General features: G+C 36.1%; 1 protein-coding gene across 7 annotated transcripts in view; it reads right to left on the reverse strand.

Annotated features, from left to right (window-relative positions):
• The window catches only part of Vps13b (vacuolar protein sorting 13 homolog B), a 677,770-nt gene that overhangs the window by 29,013 nt on the left and 622,373 nt on the right, over positions 1-26,384 (reverse strand). For 6 of the 7 annotated variants that reach the window (XM_078016869.1, XM_078016871.1, XM_078016873.1 and 3 more), the window contains 10 exons: positions 21,145-21,408; positions 20,778-20,861; positions 20,424-20,599; positions 19,574-19,744; positions 19,022-19,223; positions 17,731-17,919; positions 15,212-15,358; positions 12,422-12,705; positions 10,053-10,180; positions 9,643-9,842 (listed from right to left, as the gene is read on the reverse strand). In XM_078016869.1, the coding sequence (XP_077872995.1) occupies positions 9,643-9,842; positions 10,053-10,180; positions 12,422-12,705; positions 15,212-15,358; positions 17,731-17,919; positions 19,022-19,223; positions 19,574-19,744; positions 20,424-20,599; positions 20,778-20,861; positions 21,145-21,408 (1,845 nt within the window). The remainder of the gene's footprint in view (positions 1-9,642; positions 9,843-10,052; positions 10,181-12,421; positions 12,706-15,211; positions 15,359-17,730; positions 17,920-19,021; positions 19,224-19,573; positions 19,745-20,423; positions 20,600-20,777; positions 20,862-21,144; positions 21,409-26,384) is intronic. The other variant, XM_078016874.1, reaches the window with a different exon arrangement.

Raw genomic sequence — 26,384 nt, forward strand, 5'->3', positions numbered from 1 at the left:
CAGGCTCACCCTGCAGGAAACTCAGTCAACTGCCAGAATCATTTTTTTTCTTTTTAAGCCAGTAGGTTTTGGGTTGACTTGTTACAATGTTGCAGATGCAAGATGATGGAGTCTTTATCAACCTGGATCCCTGAGTGACCATGTAGAACAGAGCCCCTTTATGACAGATACTGGCATGTAGCATGACAAGAAGTAAACCCAGGATTATAACAGGCAATATGACCTAGTTTATATACTAATGTAGATACTTGTAAATAGAAATAGGGTTCTAGCAAAAACCAAAAATATTGTGCCCTGGATTAGTGGTCAGGCATTAAAATTAGACATTTGAAAGCTACAAAAATAAGGATTCATTTTGAAATGTCCAAGCATCTAGGTAAAGCAGTTGCCTGAGGCTACTTGAGAGGTGGATCATAAACCTAATAAATTTGTAGCTCTAGAAGATGAGGTTCATAGTTCACTGCTGTTGGCTTCCAGCAATGTAATCACAAAGAGATGAGCTCAGGACAGAAATGGCCAGGTTGCAAACAGAAATGAAAGAGAATAGAGAGAGTCAGAAATTCTAGGCCTTGCAAAGTTAGTAAGGTTTTAAACCTGCTATGGTCTGAATGTGTTCCTTCTATATTCATAAATGGAAATCCTAATCTCCCCACAGATGACACTATTAGGCAGGGATCAGTGCCCTTATAAAGGGGACCCATGAAAGCCTCTCCCTTCTACTATTGTGAGGTTACAGTGAGAAGATGGCTATCTATGAACCAGAAGTGAAGCCTCATCAGATACCTCATCAATCTGTATGTACCTTGATCTTGGGCTTCCAGAACATTGAGAAAAAATTTTGTTGTTTATAAGCTATGCAGTCTATGGTATTTTGTCATACTAGCTCAAACAGATGAAGGGAAAACCCCAAACACAACAAATAAAATCAGAAATCCCTTGAACATGAAGGCATTAGGACTCATCACAAACATCACACTCACTGCTAAAAATTTTAATGTTAAACTGACAAATGGAATCAGATTAAGGGTATAATTTTTTCCATAGAAGCTCTCTTAAATTCATAAAGAGGTAAGGAAGCAAGACAGCAAAGAATCAAGTTTTAGAAAGGACAAGAGATATGGTAACTAGAATACAGAATTCTCAAAAATTAATAGGTAAGGAGTATACTGAGTTTGTGAGAGATTACTATGGTCCAATACACTCATGAACCTAGATTGATAGAGACTGATTATGTGAGCTGAAGACAAGCTTCACATGGCCCATTTTAAAATATTTAAAAAATATATTTTTTTAAAAAGAGTAGAAATAAGGGCTGTCAAAGAAGGTTTCTTGCTTCCAGGGTATAAACCCTACTCAGAAATGTACCTGGAAAAATTTCAGAATTGCTATTGGCAAGAGGCTTACATATGTCTCATTCTTCCTGGTTTCAAATTGGAGACGTTATTACTGTTTTCCTTCCTATGAAACAGAAGGGCAGGGCAGATCAGTTCAGATGTCTGTAGATCAAAAAGAATCATATCTAGACTGAACATCTCTCAGAAGTACTGGACTTTAAGTGTGATATAGTGACTACCTATAATCTTGGAAGAACAGATATTTGTTTGTTCTGTATGTGGGAAAAGAATGAACTAAATGAATAATGGTCAAGAGGATTTGTTGTTGTTGTTGTTTTTCATTATCATGAAGCAACCTAGCCAGTCCTGAACCATGCAGTCATATTTACTTTCATCATTTTTCGATACTAGTATATGGGGCAGGGAAGGCTCTAGGCAATATATACTAACATACTTGCTGCCTTAACCACAAAACAGACCTGGGGAGTCTCTGAGCTTTGCTATTTGAATCTGTGTTAAAGAACTCTGATCAGTAAAGCTCTCTCTTACTTAATGTGGGTATAAGAATATCATTCAAGGCCTAGGTCCTGCCTTCCTCTTAGCACATCATCTTCCAATATAACCACAAAGAAGATACACTTAAATAAAACTTGTGCTTTACTATGTACTCAGTTAAAATTTTAAAAATCATTTTTAAAATGATTTTTAAAAATTTATATCTAAGACAATAAAAAATTATACCAACTTAATTTTTTACTTAGTAAAATTTAATTTTACTAAGTAAAAAAGTTATGCAGAGATAGAAAATAAAGGGAATATGGAATATGGAAAATATTTTTAAAAGTCTATTTTCCACCTTGCTGGCATTTTCCCCCCCAATAGGCTATATGTGAAGATATAGGGATAATCAAAAGGGAGTTATAAAACTCTCAGCCAAGTTAAACTTAAACAATAGTTATCCTGGTTATTAAAATCTTCAGTTTTCATGAATTCTCTCTTCAACTGGGCTCCAATTCCTATGATTGGTACATCTCACTGGGCTTCTTTCCTTTGCTTCCACTTGACTCATTCTGCCCCACCTCAAAGTTTTACTTCCTTTCTTAGAAAGTCTGAGAGTTTAGCCATCTCTCTCTCTTACCTCTAGCCTTTTCTAGCTACCTTTCCACAACCAAAATTGTTCATCCACCTGGTTTTGTAAAGATCATTTCCTCCCCTCGTGGAATTCTATTTAGTCTTAAAAATGATAAAAGATGATCATTTCCTCTCCTGCTTTTGCACCTTCAAGCTTTAGTGGCATAATACATGTGCCATGAATTGATTTGTCTAAAATGATCTGAAGATAACTAGGCATTTTTCTTGTTTAGTTGAGTTTTAGCTAAAACTTTTTTTCATTAAAAACAAACAATAACGACAAAACCCAAACTCTACCTCTTATTTTGTGAAGGAGTAAATTAAAACTCTACTACTTACATGTCCATGGAAGTAGTTTGTAAGAGGCAAACCATGTTTGCAACTAGGCAAACTATGTTTGCAACTAGGCAAACCATGATATGCAAGACTGCTTGACTTCTTAGTCTTTGAAGAAAAGGAACTAGAGATTTCCACGTATGCCAAGTAATTGACATGTCGTCTGTTTTAAGTGGTCTGGAAGACTGGAGAGCCTTCTCTGAGCTGGACTTCATGTTTTAGGAATCTCATTGGTAGCAGTTATGAACACTGACTTAAGGGTAGAGACATGCTTTAAGCTGCTATTCCTAAAATCTGAGATAAACCAAAGGCCTGAAAAGAGAAAAGGTACCAATTCCAGAGACATGTCTGAGTGACTGGATGTGTGAAGGAAGGAAGAAAAAGGAAGGCACTGGGATATAGTGGGGAGAAGCCAGGTTTAGAAGCCAGGCCATCCTGGGTTTGAATCCCAGGTTGAGTTACACTGTGCAAAAATAACCTCTAGGAGTTTCAGATAGCATCAAACTTTAAAGGGATGTAACAGGGACTAATGCAAATACTTTTAGAGTTCTTGAGAAAAAACAGCAATTCAGTACTAGTTTATATCAATATTACTTAAGGCTTTTGTACTGGCTTGTGATCTGGGAAATGATCATCTTGGTTTTAGACACATTGGTGTGAGGTACTTGAAGATCAGTGGGTAGCTGAAACACAGATATGCAGTTTAGGAGGACACAGATTTGGAGTTTAGGAGGGATATGAGGGAGATTTTATAATATATGTAGGTCTGGGAGTGATAGGTGATAGATAGTAGCTAGACCTATGAGATGAATTATATCTTCCAGAAAGGAAAAGAAAGGAGATGAATTTCTAAGATGATTAAAGTTGAAAATGTTAGATAAGGATGAAAAGAAAAAAGTATATATTCTGGATATAATTTTTTTTCTCTGTATACTTTTTGAAAAACATTTTAGAGGAACCCCATTCTGGATAATCTGTGGAGCAGTTGTGACTCAGCCAGAACAAACTATAAGCACACAAAAGACTCTAGGCCCGGGGACTAGGCAGGCTTTCAGAAATGGGTGCCAACTTGCTGTTCTCTGTTCCGGCCTGGATGTGGGGGTTGGTAAAGGGAGGTGAGAGAAGTAAGAAAGAAATCAAAATACCTTCACTACAGATTTTCTAAATCAGAACCTCACTTGGATTGACAACCTTTTATTTTTTCTATATACAAATCCCTGGATGGAGGTAGATGTATCTTTGAAAATTACCACCTGTTACTTTAAGCATCTGTGCCTCGGTTCACCTCTGTGTGATGTTTACTTGATGGCTGATCACACTTTTGAGTTCTGGTTCATCAAAGAACTTAGCAAAATACCTCAGGACATTCTTACAAATAAGATACTACACATTATAGTTTAAAAGTACTTTTAGGTGTATTTTCTAAAAACTGTGGGCTAGATGATGTAGTTTGGCATGTTACTGGCTGACTGGAGGGAAGTCTCCAGTGATCCTCTACAGTATACTGTAGGCTTTGGACTTGTCCTGCTCAACGTATTTACTGATGACTTGGATGAACATGGAGAATGCTTGCTCACCACATCTATAGTTGACATAAAGCTACCATGGATACCTAATATGTTAGATGACAGCATCTCGATTTTTTTTAACGGTAATTTAAAAAAGCTGGACTAGGCCAATAGCAACAAGACTTAATTTATTGGGGATAAATGTAAAGTCCTGTCATTGAGTTCAAAAAGTCAACTATATAGCAAGTCATACGATAAAGACTTGGGGGATGTGGTTGACCACAAGTTCAATAATAACAAACAGTCTGAACTTGTTAATAAAAAGTGAAGTCAATCTTCTACTTTATTAATGGAAGCACAGGGAGGTAATAGCTGGTTAGACCACATTTGGAATACTGCATGTAATTCCGGCTGCCAGATTTTTAAGCGGGAACATAACACACTGGTGTGTTCAGACAAGGGTAACTGGTGATGGGTCTGGAAATCACATTTCCTAAAGGAGTGACTCAAGGAACCAGAAATGTTTGGCCTGGATAAGGGAACACTTAAGATTTTGAAGCCTCCCTCAAAAAATTACAGTGTGGCTGTACTGAAACAACCCTAGAGGGCAAAACAAGGATGAATGAGTCGATGTTATTGAGGGAGTTTTCAGTTGGATTAGGAAGAAAGTTTCTTATAGCTAACACTGGACGAAGCCATGACTATGACAATGGGACCTTCTAAAATGTCATGCAGGCACTCTTGCACTAGGTAAAGGGGTAATTAGAAAGTGTTCTCTAACCTGTGCTTTGATGAGCTTTCAGGCAGCAGTATCTTCAATCAGCAGGACTAGAGAGGACGGCCAGTGGTGACCTCAGTTTGATGTAGAAAAGAAACAGCTTTGGGAGATCCATGAGCAGAGCCAGGTGTCAGCCTGATCCTGCTCAGCTATAAGTTACCTTGCTGATTATTCTTTAAACCTCAAACCTCTCATCAGTAAATAAACATAAACATTATTGTCCTTTACAGGATGTATTTAGTTAAGACCTTAAAGGTAGGGATAATGCCTTATTTAAAGCAAAGGGTTTGGTACTTGATAGACCCTCAATAAAATTTTTTGAACAAATGAAAGAATACGGACTGTGTGGGAGAGCACTTGAATGGCAGAGAACCATATAAACACAAACTGTCACTCTCTGACATTTCCCCTCTCAAACATAAACAATTTAAGACTAGCAGTGACTCTGACCCCACTAAATACTTCCCTTAAGAGCTAAAGATCATGAGAATTCACTTGATCCTTTTAGGATCAAGGAAATTCACCTGCAAAGGGATAATTTGGAAGGGAGGTGGTTTTCAGACTGAGCATTCTACTTTGCTCATTCTTCAGTGGCACATAAAATACTTTTCAGAAGTTCATGCCTGCATATCCTTGAAGGCATAGATGAAAAGTCCCTCACCCAGAGACATTCCCTGGCTTCTCAAACTGGCCTGTTGCGTTGTCTTATAGCACATTTATTCCCTTCCTTCATTGCTCCCATCAGAGTTTATGATAATACAACTCTCCATGTGATTAGTTGCTTATTATTTACCTTTTCCACACATAAATTCCCTGGGGCAAGAGCTGTGTTCTGTTTTTGTTCAGTGCATTTTGTGTAGTCCCAGTACCAAATTTAATGCCTGGCTCATATTAGAATCTCAGTAACTATTTGTTGATTGAATGAATGAAGCTAGCTTTACAATATTTTTGTTAAGTGGAAACTTCTATTGCTTTTTTTGTACCTTGTTTTGGTTTTTCAAAGTAATGTTTCCTAACTTTTGTCAAAAATAATGTTTCTATTAGAAATTGAAATTGCATGCACTATGACAGGATTTAACCTATTTTGCTGATAGGATCTGTACAAATGATCAGTATAAATTTATTTCTTATGCTTTTATTTGTCAAGAACCTAGAGGTTTCTCTTCCTAAGTCAGGCTACCACCTGCTGTCACATGGTAATCAGTTGTTACTTTTGGGCCTCTGGCTGAACATCCACGAGATGTCTTCTAACCAGGTGTGAGATCCAAGGACACAACTCCCGAAAGCCCATACCAACTTTATAATCTAGATTTTGTGGCCTGCCTGTTATGAGCTCTTCTTTGATAACTCTTGATATAAGAATGCTTGTTTGTGAAATTATAAACCTTTTTGTGTATATTCTTTCATATACTGCATTTAAAATTATATGAGATTGTCTTATTTACAAAACTGAGCCCAGGGACCTATGTAGGACTAAAAAAAAAAACCCAATGCAGTTTTTTTCCTTGAGGCATAATGGAGATCTTTTGGTGTTTTAATTGTGCTTGTTTAGGCCAGCTTTGAAACTCATATCCCTTCTCTCAGATCAAGGGCTGAGGGGAGGCTCCTAGAAGACAAACCCACCCATCCCAAAAACTGCTCTTTCATCAGGGACAGAGTTACCTCTCTCCCTAGTGATTTATATGCCTGGGGTATTACAGAAAGAATGTTGGTGAGGGTCTGAAACATGTCTTTCTCCAGAGGAGGAAGTGCACCATGGTCTGTAGGACATATGGCATACAGCTCCTAAAAGATTAATGGGAACCTGAGACTTTGCTGGGTCCTCTGACCACGAATGATCAAGGTGTTGGAAGGAGTGCCTCCCCTGAGCTTTGAAGTATCCCTTCAAAAAAAAAAAGTGTGAGGAACTTTAGAGTGAATAGGAGTCCCCAAAATAGTTTGGCAGGCATATGCCTATTGTAAAGAATTCCTGAGACACATATAAGCAAGATTTCAAAACTCTTCAAACCAATGATGGGGAATTTAGGAACCCTTGAGAAGCTTACAGTGTTCATTTTGTAAATTAACAAAACTGGGCACATCTCCAGGGGCTGCAGGGACTCCACAGATTTTCGACGTTCGTCAAATAAGCACGGCTGACGGAAAGCACACCCCTGGCTGCTACAAGTGCAGGTGTCCAGGGTGAGTGCAGTCCTGCCAGCTGCTCATTCATTCTTTTGTCTATCTTTGGCCAGATCCTTCATCTGTTTCCACGGCTACTGCTCTCCCCAGACCCCTTCTTCTTTCCCTCTCTTGGCAGATCATTCACTCCACACTTCACAAATAAACTTGAGGCACTGAGAACCAATTCAACTAATTTCCTGGCCTCATCCCTCCACATGTTTCTACCTACACCTGTGCTCATTCTCACCCCTTTGCCCCATTGGAGAAACAAGTGGTCTTTCTATTCAAGCTCAACTACTTTGCCTGTGCCTTGGACTTATGTCTCTGGGCATATTTTGCTCATATTTTCCACTCTGCTTGCTGGGCTTGTCTCCCACAGTATGTAGCATTTCCTCCCCACTGATCTCATTTTCTTATGGCCACGCTCCTTGAGAGAACAACACTCACCTGCTCTTCTAACTCCCTTGCTTCTACTTACTCCTGAACTTACAATTTCTTATCATTATGTTGCTTGGCATCCTTCAGGGATTTTCCATCCTGTCACAGTTCTCCTCTGGACACTTCCTGTCACTCCACCCAGGTTCTCTTCCTGCCACTTGTCTCCTTTCCCTCCTTTCTTTTGCTGCTCTATACTTGCAGTTGGAGTTTTCCCAGGTCATACCTGGGACTCTTTTGGCCTCCTTCATCCAATCTCATTTTCTTATTCAGTTCATTCATTCAGACATTCATTTATTTCATTAATTTTTATTAAGATATTCCTGTGTTGTCAGATACTCTACTGTGGTCTAGGAAAGAATAAAGTATGCACCTAACTGCCAGGAATCTTGATGCAGTAGGAAATCATTTAAAGAAATAAGTGCAGGGCTGGGGTTGTGGCTCAGTGGTAGAGTGTTTGCCTAGCACATGTGAGGCACTTATCCTCAGCACCACATAAAAATAAAATAAAAGACACTGTGTCCACCTAAAACAAACAAACAAAAAATAAATATTAAAAAAAAGATAGAAGTGCAACTAAATGCTATAGATGTTATAGGAGAATATAGAGGGGTCCAGAGGGTGAGGAAGGAGACTGCACCAAGGCTTTGGGAGAATCTTAAGAGATGAGAAAGAATGTGTCTTCAGGGCTGGGCAAGAGGAATTAAGGAATTCCAAGTAAAGAAGTAGCACATGTGGCACAGTGTTTCAGAGCATGGACTTTGGAGCCAGGAGATCTGGATAAAATCCCAGGTCCTCATCTTGAAGGAATGGGAATTAGAATGTGCTGTTTTTAGAGGTCTTATTTTCTATTTCTGCAACAAGACCTAACATTATGGCTGCTGTAAAGTTTAGATAACAGCAAAAGTGCTTATTAGCACGATGCTTGTAACAGAGTATGTGATTATTAAATAATAACCATTATTACTATAAATATAATTACAACTTTAATATGTGTTTTATAAGCATTACAGGAGGATCTACTTCATAAGACCAAATGAACTAAAATAAATGTGAAAGAACTTTAAAAAAGTATAATGCAAAATTATTCAGTAATAAAAAGGAATGAAGTTCTTGTACATGCTAAAATATGAATGAGCTTTTAAGAAAACAAGTTAAGGGAAATAAACCACATACAGAAGGACAAATAGTTTATGATTCCCCTTATTTATGAGGTACTTACAGCAGGCAAATTCATAGAGACAAGAAAGAAGAATAGAGGTTCTAGGAGTTGGGGAAGGAGGCATGAGGAGTTACTATTGAATGGGCACAGAGTTTGATTGAAATGATGAAAAAGTTTTAGAAATAGACAGTGATGATGCTTGTACAACATGGTAAATGTGTTTAATGGCACTGAATTGCACACTTAACAAACAGTAGGTTTCAAGTTCAGCAGAAAAGGAAGAAACAAATTCATGTGCTATTTTCAACAAAAATACCATTAACATTCAGAGTAAGACAAACAAATCAGGACATCTTACCCACTCAGGTTTTTAAAAACTATACTTATATTTGTAGAGTTTTACTAGTATGAAAAATGTATGTTTTTAAATAGGTAAATTTTCAAAAAAGGGAATTAATTTAGGTTGGTATTTTGATCATCCTAAAATCTGGATAATGAATTTACTTCTAAATAAAGAAGTCTAATAATTGTGCCTCATTTTTGACCTGTGGTAGATTCAAGATGACTTGATTTTTTCTAGGTGCTCCCCCTGGTAAATAGTTGCATAGTAAACCTTACAGATACATATTTGTATTGAAGAATTTAAGTCTGTGGGGATATAAAAATGGATACACAAGTACCCTTACATAGAGACAAGTTTAGCATTTAGAAAACTGCATTTAAAATAAAGAACCAATAAGGACTCAGAAAGGGAAAGTTTCCCTTGGGTCTGGGAGGAACACATAGCTTACTGACCTGCGTCCCCTGACTGTTGATGTCAACAGCATCACTCCACTCAGTAGTTATTTCATCTGGCAACTCTACTCTCAAACAAAGGCTAGGAAGTAAGTCTTTGGTCTTGCAGTCTGGATAACTGGAAATCTGATGATAGAGCTCATGATGAACTGAACTCTCAGAAGGAATTTTTCTACAATAAACCTCAAATTTTGGGATGTCTGAAATAAAAAAAAAGGCATATGCAGACTTAGATATGAATGATAAAGACTTAGGGATATTAAACATAATGTTGTAAAATAAATTTCTTAAGAAGTTTGCAATACTTTTATTTAAACATTCTTTAAAGAATAAATGTACTACTAAATAAAAGAAAAATAAACCTCCTGAAAGAAAATTTTATTCTTTAAAGTCTGTTCTATAAAATATACCTTTAATGTTTTCCTTTATAAGCACTGCTACTGGGCATCTGTTGTGGAGAATGACTCGAGGACTAGGGTCTTCTGAGAGGGTTAAATAAGTCACTCCAAAGTGTTCTTGATACGTCAGTGCTATAGCCCTAAAACAGAATCAAATCAAATGACAAAGATGGTTTAGAAAAAAGTGCAAGTTTTCTCTCCTGGTCATGTTTACTTGGATTAGCAATATTCCAAACTCTAAAATGCCTTCTCTTTTATACCTTGGGGAGATTTTTCCAGAACAATGAAGCCATCCCTTCATTTAATAGCTGTCATACATGAACTGTATATTTACTGATTTTTAAAAGGTAACATATTTATTATAAGATATCCAAAAAATGTGAGAAATTATTTAAAAGATTAAAAACCCTAACTCTACCACTCAGCGAGAACTATAGCTAACTCTGTGCTTACCTTGTCCCCGGCTCTTTTGTCCTCTATGCATATGTACCTTAAACTTCTCAGACAAGGTACCGTCTTCTCCAACAATGCTCAGTGAATTCTGGTAAAGGAAGAGCTGATCTACTTTAAGGACTACTTCAGAATGTGGATGCCTGTCCATTTCCGTTCTAACAGCAGGCAAACTTACAATGTTTGTTGTCAATTTTTACAAGATGGTCAGACTTTACAGGATCTACATTTTGACCACCAGGAGCAAAGGTGTATTGATAGGAGTTAGAAAAACAGCTGCCTGAGCACAGGTTGCCCTCTGTTTTAAAGAGAGAAACTCTCCTATTGTACTACAGCCTACCAAATGATATTTTATATCAAATCAGGAAAAAGATTCTCTCTGAAGTCTGAATTACATACACTGTTAGAATTAATCACAGAAATTAGTTAATTTGCTGAATGTAGTTCTTTGTTTATGCTGATTAAAATGGGTTAATAGCACATTAAACAATTTCCTGTTTGCCATCTATTCTATTTGCCAATGTGAGTACTTCCCAAAGATTATATTAGTTTAAGATGCCAAAGTGAACTGTGCATTAGCATTTGGTGAAAGATATACCATCAAATATGTACTACAGAGTGAGGGAGGGAAAGAGATGAGGAGATGGTGAGATGAGCAGAAAGTACATTCCTTTTCAGAGTGAAGTTCTTAGATAAACAGGAAAGATCTTTTCTTAGACTAATTTTGAAAGAACTAGAAAAACCAATCTCAAGATAGTTTTCTTTTGATAGCTATGAGAGTTAGGGGCCAGGTTAAAGTATAGTCCTTTTTAACTATTTAGATTTAATATTTATATATAAGATTAATTTATACTATAATTCTTAGAATTTAAGCTTCATTTACAAATGAAGTTTTGCTTCAAATTTTGTCTTTTACTGTAAAAATAAGATTTGTTTTATAGACAGAAGGTTGCATACCTTTCAAAAATACTTCCTTAAATTCAACATGCTTAATATTATCCATAACCATATATAAATTAGAGTAACCCCTCTTTGCAGGGTTAAGGCTGAAAATATTTGTAAACTCAGGTATGTTTGTGAACATTGTGATGGAAAAAAGGATGTGGGTGTGGAATAGGGCCTTACCAGTATGGACAACTCCAGTTAAGCTGTTATCTTTTAAAATATTACTATTAAATCTTTGTATATATCAAAAAAGTTAGGATGGCTGAAGTCCAAAACTCTATAAATTCATAATCATGAGCATAAGGTACCTCCCATAAGGTCACAATATGTTTTCTTTTGAGCTGTTACATATACCATAAATAAGTTATTCCTGACAGCTGTAGAAAGGATGGATTGCATGCAAAACAACCACAAAATAGAAGTCTAGTATGAAGAAAGCATTACATGTCTCTGCCTTGATTCTGTCCTGTTATTTGCATAATTGGTAATCAGTAATTGGAGCAACTTGCGTGCAGGAACAACCACAGCAGAGAGTCTTCTGTGGCTTGTGTTAATCTAAGTTCTCTCTCTAGATCAACTTTTGTGAAAAATTCTATTTAGAAGTAAAATTACAATATTAGAAAAGAAAAAGCTTTTCCAACTTGATTTTTTTATATTTTAGCCTTAATTTCTCACCATTTTACAGAGGCTAAGAACTCCTAAAAGAGGGTAATCTTTTTCATTACAACATATTGCTACTATCCATTGTACAAATAATATCATTTCCTCCATATAAGATGCATACACCCCCTAAAACGTCTCATAAGCATTACACTGGGACAACCCATTATATGATCACAACATTTGAGCAACATATATGATGTCTAGAAGTCATTAAAGATAAAATTTAGTCTTATATATATGGAGCATTGCACCTATTCTCTTAGCATCTCCAGGAACAGTGACACTGACAGGCAAAGAAGGGCATTCACATATATGTAAAATACCTGGTACAGAATCCATTTTCCCTAGAATTCCCAAGGGGCACTGCCACACTCTGTCGGGGAAACTCTTGTTTAACTAGAGCTGGCAGGCTCCAACACTGTGAGCTGTCGGCACCTGTGGCAGGAGAAAAGCCCAGCAAAATCTGTTTCTGAAGCAAGGATGTGTCCAACACTGATGGCCCAACGTCAGGCATTAAATCCCAGCAAGGAAGGGAGCTGGATTTTATAGCCGGCTGCTCTCCACCTTGGCAAATGCTGAAAGTAGCACTGTCCGGAACGTGAAAATACTGGAAAAAGACAATACAGAGAGGGCACACTTACTACAACAATGCAGCCATGTTAAGTTTTAAAAGCATAGCTTCTAAGAAACCATAACCGTGTATTCAAGTTGGCAATGTGGGAATATCAGCACAAGAAAGCCCTAATGAAACAGTGAAAGCAGTGGAAGCAGGGTTTGCTTTGCTGCACATGATAGAGTTGGGGTGATTTAAAAAGATGATGCATAGTTCTTTCTCCCAGGTATTGCAAAAATCCCCATGATACTGGCGTAGAAATGTCATGTGCTAGGGAGGGAGTCCCCTTGGACAGATAGGTATGGCTACACTGAAATGGTGTGGTGTGGTGGCAGATATTAGGAAAACAGATCTGAATAACATTCAGAACAGGAAACTGGGAGTTCAGAAGACAAATTTTATGTAGTGCTCATCCTGAGGGAGGAGCAAACTCTGAATTTTACACTGTTTCTGGCATTAGAGTTGCTGAATTTTAGACTTAAAAAGGACCTCAAGGGATAATAATATATTTCAATAATATATAATAAATACTATAATAAATAATATATTTGAATTTCCTATTTCACAGCTGAGGAAGCTGTTTGTTTTTGTTTTGTTTTGTTTTGGTAATGGGGATTGAATCCAGGGATGCTTAACCAAATCCCCAGCCATTTTATTTTGAGATGGGGTCTTGCTAAGTTGCTTAGGGCCTTGTTAAATTGCTGAGATTGGCTTTGAATTTACAATTCTTCTGCTTGAGCCTCCTCAGCCACTGGGATTACAAGTGTAAGCCACTGTATCCAGTAGGAAGCTGCTTTTGATTGAGCTGATGACTTATCTGTCCAATAGCACAAAGCCAGGAAGTGACACAGCCCTGCCAGAAGCCAAGTTTCCTGCTTCCAGTCTGGGTTTTCCCACTGTTCCACACTCTCTAAGAGACCAGGGATTACCATGCCTCTTGAAAAATCCTAGAGCTGTCTGAAGCAGAGTCATTGTTGGAAAAGAGGACACTTCTCAGCTATAGGGGCAAATTGAGTCTTTCTCTTCTTCTAGGAAGCCAAGGCAAATGGGGAGTCCTGGGTGATGTTGATGCTGCAGATGCTGCTGGCTACAGTCATTTACTGAGCACCTATCCCTTTTCTTTACATTAATTTATTTAATCCTCATAAAATCTACAAGGAATGCAAAATGATGCCCATTTTAAAGTTGAGGAAATGCAGGCTGGGGCTGTGGTTCAGTGGTAGAGCACTTGTCTAGCATGTGTGAGGCACTGGGTTCAATCCTCAGCACCACATAAAAATAAATAAAATAAAAGCATTGTGTCCATCTACAACTAAAAGTATTTTAAAAAAAAATGAGGAAATGTCATCTGGCCCAAAGTCTTGGGAAGCCCTAGAGTGAGAAGTAGGACAATTACCTAGATGAAGACTAATTCTCTTGTCAAAGCAAATGTTGTTGACCTCTATTCTTTTTTCTTAATATTTATTTTTTTAGTTGTAGTTGGACACAATACCTTTATTTTATTCATTTATTTTTATGTGGTGCTGAGGATTGAACCTACGGTCCTGCATGTGCCAGGCGAGCGCTCTACCACTGAGCCACAACCCCAGCCCCTTGACCTCTCTTCCTAACTGGACAATAACTGGGTACTTCTGGCCACCTATTTATTTTTATTAATGAACTAGGATGAAACTCTATTGTTCCACTTTTTGTAAATACCACAATACACTGTCAACTAAAAAAAAAGTGTAATATTTTATCCTAATCGATCCTTCTAATACAATTTTTAGGAATAGAAAGTAAGGGGTAATAATAACTGCAAACAAAGGTAAAGAAAGATAATGCTTTTTTATATGATAGTTTCATTAACATAAAATAGCTGCATACTACTTGGTGTACTCTAAGTTTTTTTTTTTTTTTTAAATCTCTCCTTACTTTCTTTTTCATTGAACAAAGAGCCAAGTCAAAAACTCTTCTCAACATTCCCAGATGTATTTTCTATGTGTTTTGCCATTGAGATGTTAACATTAACAAGCTGGTACATTTTCACATTCACTTTCTGTGTGAACACAAAGCTCACTGCCCCAGATCTGTGGCTCAGTTAGGTCCTTGCCCTCCGTCCACACCAGCAACTCAAACTAGTTCCTCAGCTGCTGCAGCCTGTGGGGCAGATGTGTTTTTATTCTTTAAAAAAATTTTTTTTTATGCAACTCAGAGCCGATCCTCAGGCCCACTGCTTTACTAGTGGGGGTTCATTGAACCTGTGAGAGGACCATGCTGGAGCCTCTGAGCAGATGGAGTGCAGGCAGAACTAATCCAGCAGTGTCAAGATCTGTTGTTTTGTTGGATTTCTGCTCATTAATTACACAGCATCCATGGCTTTAATTATAGCAAAATAAGTGGATTTCTCTTTACCTATATTCAGTGCTAGCCTTCTTTGCCCTAGGCTATAAAAAGTTGATCCTATTTGTTGTTAATTCATCAAAACATAGACAAAACCATTATGTTATGAATTGCTTACCTCTTTTCCAGAATGGGGTTTGGAGACAGATAACTGTGGTTTATAAAATATCTGATATGGTGTGTTATTGATTACTGTAGTCTTGTCTTCAATCTGAATAATCTGTATACCTTGCTGTACCATAGAAGAAATGCAGAACTGACACAACTGTAAGATAATCGAGGAAAGGGCAATTAATTATAAGGCATATGATTATTCTTTAAAGGTTATTTATCTATTGCTTTGCCCACGATTGTACCAGTTTACCTTTTTCCAGAGTACTTAATAGCATCCCTTTTAGTCTCCAAAATGCCCTGGCCAATACAAGGCCAGCGTTGACAGCAAAGACTTTAGCAAGCCAGTTACTTGTGCTACTGTTGTACGGTGGGTGTAGACAAGAGATTTGTTTTCAGATTATTTCACAGATTACCTCATACAATATTTATAAAACACTTATACATAAACAAATTCCTACTCATCTTACTCAATAGGATTCAATTCAGCAACCCTTCTCACAAGTACCACAGCAGTGACCTCACAGAGTGCCTTTAAAAGTGACAATGAAGTGACTTTAAAAGTGACAATGAAGACGAAGGAAACAATACGACTGACCTTCATGTATTGCTATATCATGCACCCCACCTGTTTTAAGTAAGTTATGAATATTAATTCACAAATTCTTATGTATAGTAACTATATAGGGTGATTTCTATTATCCCCATTTTACAGAAGACGAAAGTGAGATGCAGAGGTTCAGCATTTGTCAAGGTCTGGCTGGGCTGGAACCTACATGGTCTGGCTCTGCAGTGCTGCTCCTCACCAATATGTGCATTGTCTCCTTGCACTCCTGCATCCCATGTGGAACTGATGCTTGGAGGGATACCTGCCTAAGAGTAGCTGTCCAGTAAGTGGCAATCTCAGAGCAGCAGTCCTCAGAGGGTGGCTAGAGCTCATATGGAAGATCTCCAGAAAGGGGTATTAAGTTCAAAACTAATTTATAATAATATTGACATTATATTTTTCTTTTCACTTTACTTTCCTCATGAGCATAAGGTAGAATTTCCCTGAGGCTATTATGATATACCATGTCACAACTCTGATGGCTAATGGAATATGTTTAAATTCTTGTGTTTAAAAAATTTCTCTTAATTTACAATCTGGTAAAATCTGATAGAACCCATAAAAACAAAAGATCTTTGCGGGGGTCCCCAACAATCTTTAAGCATATAAAGGAATCCTGAGACTGAAATGTTTGAGAGTTATTACTAAGAATAATTGAACATCACTATATATTCCAATAGTTAGTTCATTCATTCATTCATTTGCAAGTATTTATTTAGCACTTGCTGTGGCTACTTTGTGAGGTGCTAGAGGTATTGGGTGTTTGCCTATATTGTGTAACATTTTTTTCCAGGTTTTGATGGCAGTTCTCAACTTACAACTATTCAACTTTGGGTGATTCATGCTTACAGCTCTTTGCCATTTACACCCATGTTACAGCACTTTGGCAGGCAGGCAGAACATAAACATATGTTGCCCAGACAACCTTGAGGAAATGGATACCAGCCTTGAACACTGAAGAAAGACCAATTTCTTGTTTTAGGGAAATTTGTTTTTAAAAAAATGACCAAATAACCCTAATTTTTCTTAAAAGACTCTTCAAAGATGCTCAAAACAACTTCTTCCCAAAGAAAGGTCATCCTGAATTCTACTATTCTGATAAAGTACCCCTTCTCATTTGGGATAGCTAAAATAATGAAGATAATTTTAAGAACAGCAAGAGACTTACACATGTCACACTAGATATTATTCCTTCATACATACAATTTAATGTGATTAGTTGCTATATTATTCATCTAATTAGTTTTCATAGACTTTAGATTTATGCTGAAAAGCACACACCATTTGTATTTATCTAAATAACTACTTAAATATTTTTGTTTGTGTGTGTGTGTGTGTGTGTGTGTGTGTGTGTGTGTGTGTGTATGTACATTCTCTAAAAACATGGGCACTAGTCAACTGTTGAAGAACTGTTGAAGTCCGTCAGTTGAAAACTGTTATAGGAATTCCCTCTTAAAACATTGGTTCTATGGGGAAAACAGAATTGGTTCACATCATTTTGCTCAGGATGCCCTTTGCAGGAATATAACTTCTGCTGTAGGAAGCTTAGTTCTTTCACTCAATGCTTAGAATGTTAGCAACTTTACTTCCTGGTCTAAAAAAGGAGGCCAAGTACAATTTGTAGATATTTTGGAATAAGTTCATTCCCCTTCACATACTATATATAAATCAAGTGACTGATGAGTGTTCTGAAATAGAGCAGTTATTGAATAAATTATGTGACACAACTTTTATCATTGGTAAAGGAAAAATATATTGTAAAACAGAAGTCTAAGAAATTAAGAAATAAAGTATTTTACTGCTATGTATTATTTAGAATATGTGATACCAAAAAGGGGTTAAAAAGAAAAGGTAGGTTTATATTAAATAGCTTAAGGGGATGTCACATTTGATTTGAGCCAAATCAACTCTGACCTTACCTTCTGATGTCCTGGGAAAGCACCAAGTCTTATTTCAGCATCAATAAACCCTTCTTCGTCCAATGTCACGACTTCACCATTACCTCCATCTTTCCACTTTGGAGATGTCAGGTTATGGACTAGTTTAATTGCTACTGACTTGTGCACAGTGTTTGTATTTGCCCAATATATTCCAATCTGAAAAGCTTCCTGGAAAAATAATGCCTTAATTATAAAGTAATTTTTCTTAACTTTGGTATGTTTTTAAATCTCAATCCCCAGGATCTTTTCTCATATGATATAATAGGTCCATTAAAGCAACCAAATATCATTCCACTCGTTTTATAATGGCAACATACATTTTATCTTTGTTCCTAATGTTAATTTTGATTCACAATGAAATTCATATTTATGGACAGGAGGAAAAAAACAAACTTGAGATGTGACTACCCTATAAATACCAAGTCTTAAAGACTGAAGGTTTCATCTCACTTGACAAGAGAATAACATGTAATAATGAGTCCATACAGGTCAACATTCCAATTCTATAAGGTAACAGTATTTGATTACTAAAAAAATGAAAAATGCAATTGAATAAAGATGTTTATGGACTGGAATGAAAAAAAAGAAAAGAAAAAGAAAAAGGACTCTGAAATTGTTCTCTATTAGGAAAATATTTTATTTAAGAGTTACTTTATTTTCTCAGATTTATGTCTACTTGAAATTATCTATCCTTATAAAGTTAGTTTATAAATTAGAATACAAAATCTTCTGAAATTTTTATCTTGTGATTAGGTTTTTCTCCCTGTGTCACTAATAATTCCATGTTGTTGTAATTAATAACTGGATAATCCTTCATAATTATGGACATACAATTATGGACATATAAAGGAAAAGGAGCCTGACAAAAATGTAGTTCAGAAATCCTCCATACCTCACAGAATTCACAGAATTTAAGAACTGCAAAGATTATCAAGGGGATGGGTTAGCATATAGTACAACTCTGTATCCTTAACACACTGAGAGATCAATCTTAATACTTGTCAAATATCCCGCACACAATAGAAATGAGTATGTAATTAGTACAAGTTATCCAAATTTAATGATAACTCAACCATGAATATGCTGATGGGGGGGGGAAAGACATCTGAAAAATCTTTGAATATCAAAGAACATTCCAGACTCCTTATGTATATATCTGTGAGGACAGTTTTCCACAATGGATTCATTCTGTTAAATCATAAATGCAACCTCAGAATAAAATCTAGTTGTTCAGAGAGAAGAATTATGTTAGTTTCAAAACTTATAGTACCTGAAAATTAGGAGGAATAATAGTTTTGCTAGCAGGAACCTGTAGAACAATCTTCTCTCCTTCAAACAGCCAGAGGTCCCACTTGGACTGATTGATAAGCAGGGCCCAGGGCAGAAGTTCTATCAGCAAAGTTCTAACATATGGCTTCCAGATCGACAGCTTCACTCGCATTGGGCTATCCCACTGACTCAGCTGTTCATTCCTGTTCCAAATACCACAACCAAGAGACTCAATGAAATATGATGACTTCAGTATTCATGAAATACGTTTAAGGATTCCAGACACACAATGCTCCTATAGGGTACCTCTTCACATCAGTCATTCAATGCTGAATTTGCAAGCAGGAAAAGCAACTTTTCATGCAATTATGTTGTACATTATGAGTAAAAAAATATATATCTATAAATGTACTTACTAGATGACAAAAGATCAGAATCTCACCAATACATGCAAATACCTTTTTCATACTATTTATGAGATCTTAATATTTTTGTGAACAGTCATTTCTTAATATATAAGTGTGTATAGAAAAAGATAGCTGAAGCCTATTACCTGTCAGAATCCTTCTTAATATAGGGCCATGTGGGTTCGAGAGATTTTTCTGGCCCATAGAATTCATCAAGGATCTGATTAACTGTACCTCCAGGGTGTATCTTAGTGGCTATTTGTTTAATTAGGGCTGTTGAGATGGGGACAGCACAATCTGAAGGGTCATATTCTTCTCTAGAAAATGGAAAAAAAAAGTGTTAGATTTCTAAGTGGTCTACAATTTATTAAAAAAACCCTAAAAATGTACTATGAATCATACTTTTAAGTGAGATTGAGTTCATTTTCAGTGATTTAGGAAAGTATGATAGTTTTTGGATGATTTGGGCCTTGGCCTTTCCTTCTCACTTGACCCTGCTTGGGTGAGATCTCAAGTCATGCCTTCTTCCACTACAGAAATCATGTGTCAGTTAAATTTAAACTAAATTATATTTTCTGATGACCTCTCCTGATTGGCTCTTTCTTTCTCTTGTTTTGAGTAGTAACATTTTTATTCTAAAGGAATAATACACATAGAATAATACACTGAGAATGGGAGAGTGGGCAATCATATGGAAGGAAAAAAAGAGGGCAGAGAAGAGGGTGAGAAGAGGGAGAGAGTGGAAGAGAGGACGAAAGGGGGAGAAGGGCAGGGGAGACACCCAAAAAACAAAACTCTTATTTCTAATCTTGATGAGAAAGGATGAATTTTATCTAAAACTATAGAGGAGAATAAGAGAATACTAGGCAAGGTAATTTAAAATAACATTCTCCTAAGATAAAAATGCCATTCATGCTCCTCCAGCCCCCAACAGTACAAGGTTAATTTTCTACTGAATTTCTCTTAGGAATATAAAAAAATGTATTTTGCTAATACCTTGCTTGAAATGTTAGGTGATGTACAAGATCAGGTTCTATGTTTTGCAGTGGTTTTTCCTGCCCTCTTCCTGGAATAATCTGTGTTTCATTCAATCCCAGACTCCTTTTCTCCAAATGTATGATAATGGGGTCTGGAAGATGACTTCTCATGATAAAAAGAGGGCTGAACACAATCTATAAAAATAAAAGGACAGAACAACTTTCATATTTGCTTTGTTGCAGTATTCCAGCTGTTTGATGCTGAAACAAACTTGTAATAAATCTCTTCCCTGGGTCACTGTGACCTTAATTTATTTCAGAACAGGAAAGGTCAGAGTCATATACCATATTTTAGGATTGGGAAAGCACTCACCATTCGTTGTTGCACTTGAGAGTTGGGTTCTAAAGTCAAAACTGTACACCAGACATAAATAATGGAACTGTTTGAAGATGGCACCTGCACATGAGATAGCAGAGGATTCTATTAAATATTTAACTGCTTATTCATTAATCAAAATAAGACACAGATATAATATCAGTTTGGATGATAAAAAATAATTTCAAGTTAGATAAAAAGCCACCAAAAACAAAAACAACTATGCAAAAACAGGCTTCATCATGGCATAAAGCAAATGCACAGTGGATCGATGGGGCCAAGTCTTTCCATAAAGAACATTTCAATTTTAAAGCTGCTTTATTTTAGATTCTTATCCCTGGATCTCATATTCTCTCTCTCATACCTGGATGACAATGCTATACTCAGAGGCTTTGGATTCTAGGCACACGTCTCTTGACCAGTCTTCATCTCCTTTGGCCTTCACACACAATTCTGTCAGTTCACTGTTTTCTAATATGTACGAAGGCAATTTTTGTTTGGCTGTGAGGCAGTCAAAATGTTCTCGGACTACAGCTTGTCCATCTTGTCCAATATAATGCTGAACGACTTTTAGTTCTATGCTTTGAGACAAATAACTACAGATGATCTGTCTTCCACAGATGATAATCTAAAAAACAATTTAAAAATATAGAAGGCTTCATGAATTCAGATTTCATTACATGTAATCATTTACATGGATATGTTGATGTTAATGAAAAACAAATGAAATAATTAGTTTAATATAAGAAAGAAAAGAGACTTAAAGGAAAGAATTTTGTTCTGTCATGTTGAGCTGTCAATACTTAAAGGAGAGACTCATAGATAGGGTCCAGTGCCCACCCAGAAATACTGACCAGAGAGAAGATGAAACCAGAGACAAATATTTGTGAAAGAAAAGCTGTGCAAATATGCATTGACAGAGGATAGTTCACATGAAGGAGAGGGTGCAAGCTCAACTCCAGAAATTGATATTGTAGGGACAGACTCAGGGTGAGAAGTCAGAGAAGGGGCCAGATGAAAAGGGGTGAGGAAGGGTAGAGGTGAATCAGGAGAAAGTAGGTTTGCTGAAGCCATGATATAATATTAGTTTGGATGATAAAAAAATAATTTCAAGTTAGATTAGAAGGTGGTGATTAATCTCATCAAATAATGTATAAGTTGAAAAAAATGGGAGTTGAAAGTAAGCATTAGCTCTGGTAACTGAATGGAAAATTGTGGTCTATCTATTCTTTGAAGCTGATTTCTTACAGTTTATTATACTCTTATCCAAGAAGAGATATCTGAATACATTACTACAAATGATCTTTGACTGAGATACCCCATTATATTTTACTTTATTTAGTTTTTTCTACATTGTAGAAGTATGTAACTTTATAAAACACATAGAATTACCCATTAAATTCTCAGACCTAATTTTTTATCTGGACAAGAGTATATTCATAATGGATATTAAGAAATGTTTCTTAAATTGGTTAAAATTGAAAAGATTGGAAAATTTACTCTTATGTTTTAATTTTAATTTAATTTTAGAAAGCAAATACTTCTGTAATAAGTATTCATCATGGTTATACAAACAGAACTAGTTCACAAACTACATTTCATATTTTTAATATTTTTATAGATTATAAAATAATAACTAATACATATAGTAAACTAAAAGGTCTAAGCATGTTATAATTAACTTTAATGTGTCAACTGGGCTATATTTTTATTTTTTTAAATATTTTTAAGTTGTAGATGGACCTTTATTTATTTTTATGTGGTGGTAAGGATGGAACCCAGTGCCTCACACAACTGGGTTATATATTTAATCAAACATTATTCTCAGTGTGTCTGTGGGGATGTTTGTAGATGACATTTACCTTTGAATTGGTAAACTGAATAAAACAGATTGCCCTCCCAATGTGAGAACATCACCCAGTCAACTGAAGACCTAACAAACAAAAAATGCTTATAGAGAAGGAACTCATTCTTTCGTACTACTTGAGTCGGGACACTGGTCTTTTTTGGCCTTTGACCTTGAACTGTCACATTGGCTTTTCTTGGGTCTTGAAATTGCTAGCTTTTGGACTAGCACTTTTGTCACTGGCTCTGCTGGTTCTCAGGCTTTCAGTCTTAGACTGGAAAATGACCTATCAGCTCTCCAGCGTACTGTCTGCAGATCTTTTGACTTTTCTATCTCTGTAATCATGTGGGCCATGAGATAATTAATCATTCCACCCCACACTGCACATGCTATATTGGTTCTGTTTTTCTGGAGAACCTTAAATAGAAAGCATTTATTCTATTCTCACAGCAACCTTATAAAGTAGGTGCTATTATGTCTCTTCATCTTAACAAGTAGAAAAACCACAGGCACAGAGATGTTGAATAACTTGCAAGTTGGTACCCAGAAAATCTGGCCTAGAATCTGTGTTGAAGATCACTCTGATAGTCTGTCACTCATAAAATTAATACCTATTCATAAGAAAATTTAGATTCCCAAGGAAAGAGGGTAAAGGCTGATCACCATAACACAAATGTGGCAGATGTTATTGGTTCCCTTTCCATAGCTGGTCCTTCTCTACTCCTGCTGTTAAAAACTGATTTGGTCTAGGTATCAAAAGATAGTCAAGCACTCAGGGGAGGTGGATATCTCCCTTGAACTTTGGAGGCTGTACTGAAATGGGTAAAAACTAATCCTGGTAAATCCATTCTCTCTTAACCAATGATTACCTTAGTGGTAAATGTGTTTTGGCTAGTAATATGAAAAGGAAAGATGGCAAAGGCTTGGAGAAGATTTTACTCTTTGAAAGAAGGGAGACAATTTGAGAAGAGAAAGTCCTTCTTTTCTGTTATGGAAGATATTATAAGAGGATGTACATCTTGAGATCAGAAAGGCACATCAGAGGATGGCAGAGAAGCAGATACAGTACTGAGGTGCTGAAGTCACCAATACCAAACCCGTCTTCTTCCTTCTTATGATGTGAAACAAAATGTACAAAATAGGAATAATAATAATAGGATCTACCTCATTAACTTGCTATGAAGATTAAAAAGCATATATCTGTTCAAATTTTATGAGTTTATTACATCTTTTTTAAAATAAAACATTTGGAAAACAAATATATTGCAAATAACTTGTATTCAGAATACACAAAGAACTCTTAAAATTCAATAATAAGTAACCACCTAGCCTTTTTTTCTAAGTGGAAAAAAAATCTGAGCCTTTTCACTAAAAAAGAAAAACAGGTAACAAATAATCATATAAAAATGTTCAACATTATTTGCTATCAGAGAATTGCAACTCAACACAAGATAAAATTTTGTCTGTACATACTTTTAGAATGACTGCAATCCAAAAAGATGCAGAGCAACAGAAACTCTTTGTAAAAAATATTTTTTAAAATTGTTTCTTTTTAGAAATACATGACAGTAGGGTATATTTTGACATATTATACATACATGGAATATAACTTCCTATTCTTGTGGTTGTACATGATGTGGAGTTACACGGCTGGTATATTCATAGGAAAGTTATGCCATACTCATTCTACTGTCTTTCCTGTTCCTATCTCCCCTCCCTTCCCTGCATTCCTCTTGTCTAGTTCACTGAACTTCTATTCTTCCCCTCCGGCCTTTGTTGTATGTTAGCATCCACATATCAGAGAAAACAGTCAAACTTTGTGTTTGGGGAACTGGCTTATTTCTCTTAGAATGACAGACTATAGAGCCATCCATTTACCAGCAAATGTCATAAAGTCATTCATTTCTATGGCTGAGTAACACTCCATTGTGTATACATACATTTTCTTTATCTATTCAACTTGAAGGGCACCTAGGCTGATTCCATAGCTTAGCAATTGTGAATTGAGCTGCTATAAACATTGATATGACTGCATCACTGTAGTATGCTGATTTAAAGTTCTTTGGGTATATACCAAGGAATGGGATGACTGGGTCAAATAGTGATTCCATTCCAAGTTTTCTGAGGACTCTCCATACTGCTTTTCAGAGTAGTTGCATCAATTTGCAGTCCTATCAGCAATGTATGAGTGTACCTTTTCCCCGACATACTCCCCAGCATTTATTGTTACTTATTTTTTGACAATTGCCATTCTGACTGGAGTGAGATGAAATCTCAGAGTAGTTTAAATTTGCATTTCTCTAATTTCTAGAGATGTTAAATATTTTTTCATATACGTGTTGATTATTCATATTTCTTCTTCTGTAAAGTGTCTATTCAGTTCCTTTGCCCATTTATTGACTGGGTTATTGGAAAAAGCATATTTTATAAACATAATTAGTTGATATTTTTCCCATGTCATCAAGAGTTCTGTGACCATCATTTTAAATGAGCTATTGTTTACACAAATATGATTATTTTTGAAGGAACTATTATTTATCCAAAGGAAACCTACTAGATTGATAGATCAAAAATGAAATGTCATTTTTGTTCTACCTTGTGCCATTTAAATACTGGTATTCAGTATTTTCTTCAATACTTATTTTCTAACTATCCATTCATTTGCATTTTCTTTAGGAGCACATGTTTACAACCAAGCTACATTTTACTGTTATACTTCCCATAGACATGAGAGCCATTATATCTTTTAAAACTATGTTTTCAAAATAATAAACTAAAAGTCTATGAGCCCTAAATTAGCAGGCAAGCTTTTCTTTAGCATATGCTAGGGATTACTAGACACTCATGAAAAAGTCTTGTGATGCCATAACAACACCTAACTTTAAGTAAGCATTTGAAAACTTGGAGGCATTATTTAACTCTGTTTTTATTCTTGATATGCTAATCCTGGCAACATGTGTGCACCACTCTTGCCTTACAACCTTTGGACCCCAGGAGATTTAGAAGAGAATTTTGCTGTCTCTCACAGAAACCACGGAATATCTGCAAGCATCTGGGACTCACTTTGTTTAAAGACAAAGATCCTCTTGGTGGGTTTTTATAGTTTCATTTTCAACTAAAAAGCCTGTTAAATAGGCTTTCAGATTTGATAAAAAGAATATCTTTACAAGTGGCCAGGGAGGGAAGACTACTGGGATAAAGAACAATCCAAAATGGCCACTCCTCTGAGTGGTGCTCTTTCATGGTTGTGGGTTCAGGAGAGCTCTGTCTGCTCTTCTTCAAAGTGGCCAACTTATAATGCCTTTATTTTGAAAATTATGGTTAGAATTTCAAGATTAATTTATCAGTTGAAGACAGCCACTTACTTTTTTTTTAATGTAGGGTTTCTCTTTAATACACATTTCCAGCTTTCACACTAATTCCCCTGTTTTAACCAAAGCCACAAAGATGAGCATTGAAGATTTCCACATATGATTTTACTTAGCAGGTTTCAGAACTCTTATTAGATCAGTGCCAAGAATAGTGATATTAAAGAATAACTCCAGAGTACCAGATGCACTGGAAAATGATATCTTACCCATGATTAAAAGTATGTGTATAAAGATGCAAATATACATACATTTGGGCTTTTAGAGTGGTGAAGGTTTATTCAATGAAGGCCTGGGAAACACAGAAGCAATGTGTACATGAGTAGTCATATAATGTATAAAGGTCCTGGGAAATTTTATATGTGGTCAATTTTGATTCAGTTGTGGGAA

The sequence above is a fragment of the Ictidomys tridecemlineatus genome, chromosome 7 (assembly GCF_052094955.1).
Source record: "Ictidomys tridecemlineatus isolate mIctTri1 chromosome 7, mIctTri1.hap1, whole genome shotgun sequence".
In the NCBI taxonomy this organism is placed as follows: Eukaryota; Metazoa; Chordata; class Mammalia; order Rodentia; family Sciuridae; genus Ictidomys; species Ictidomys tridecemlineatus.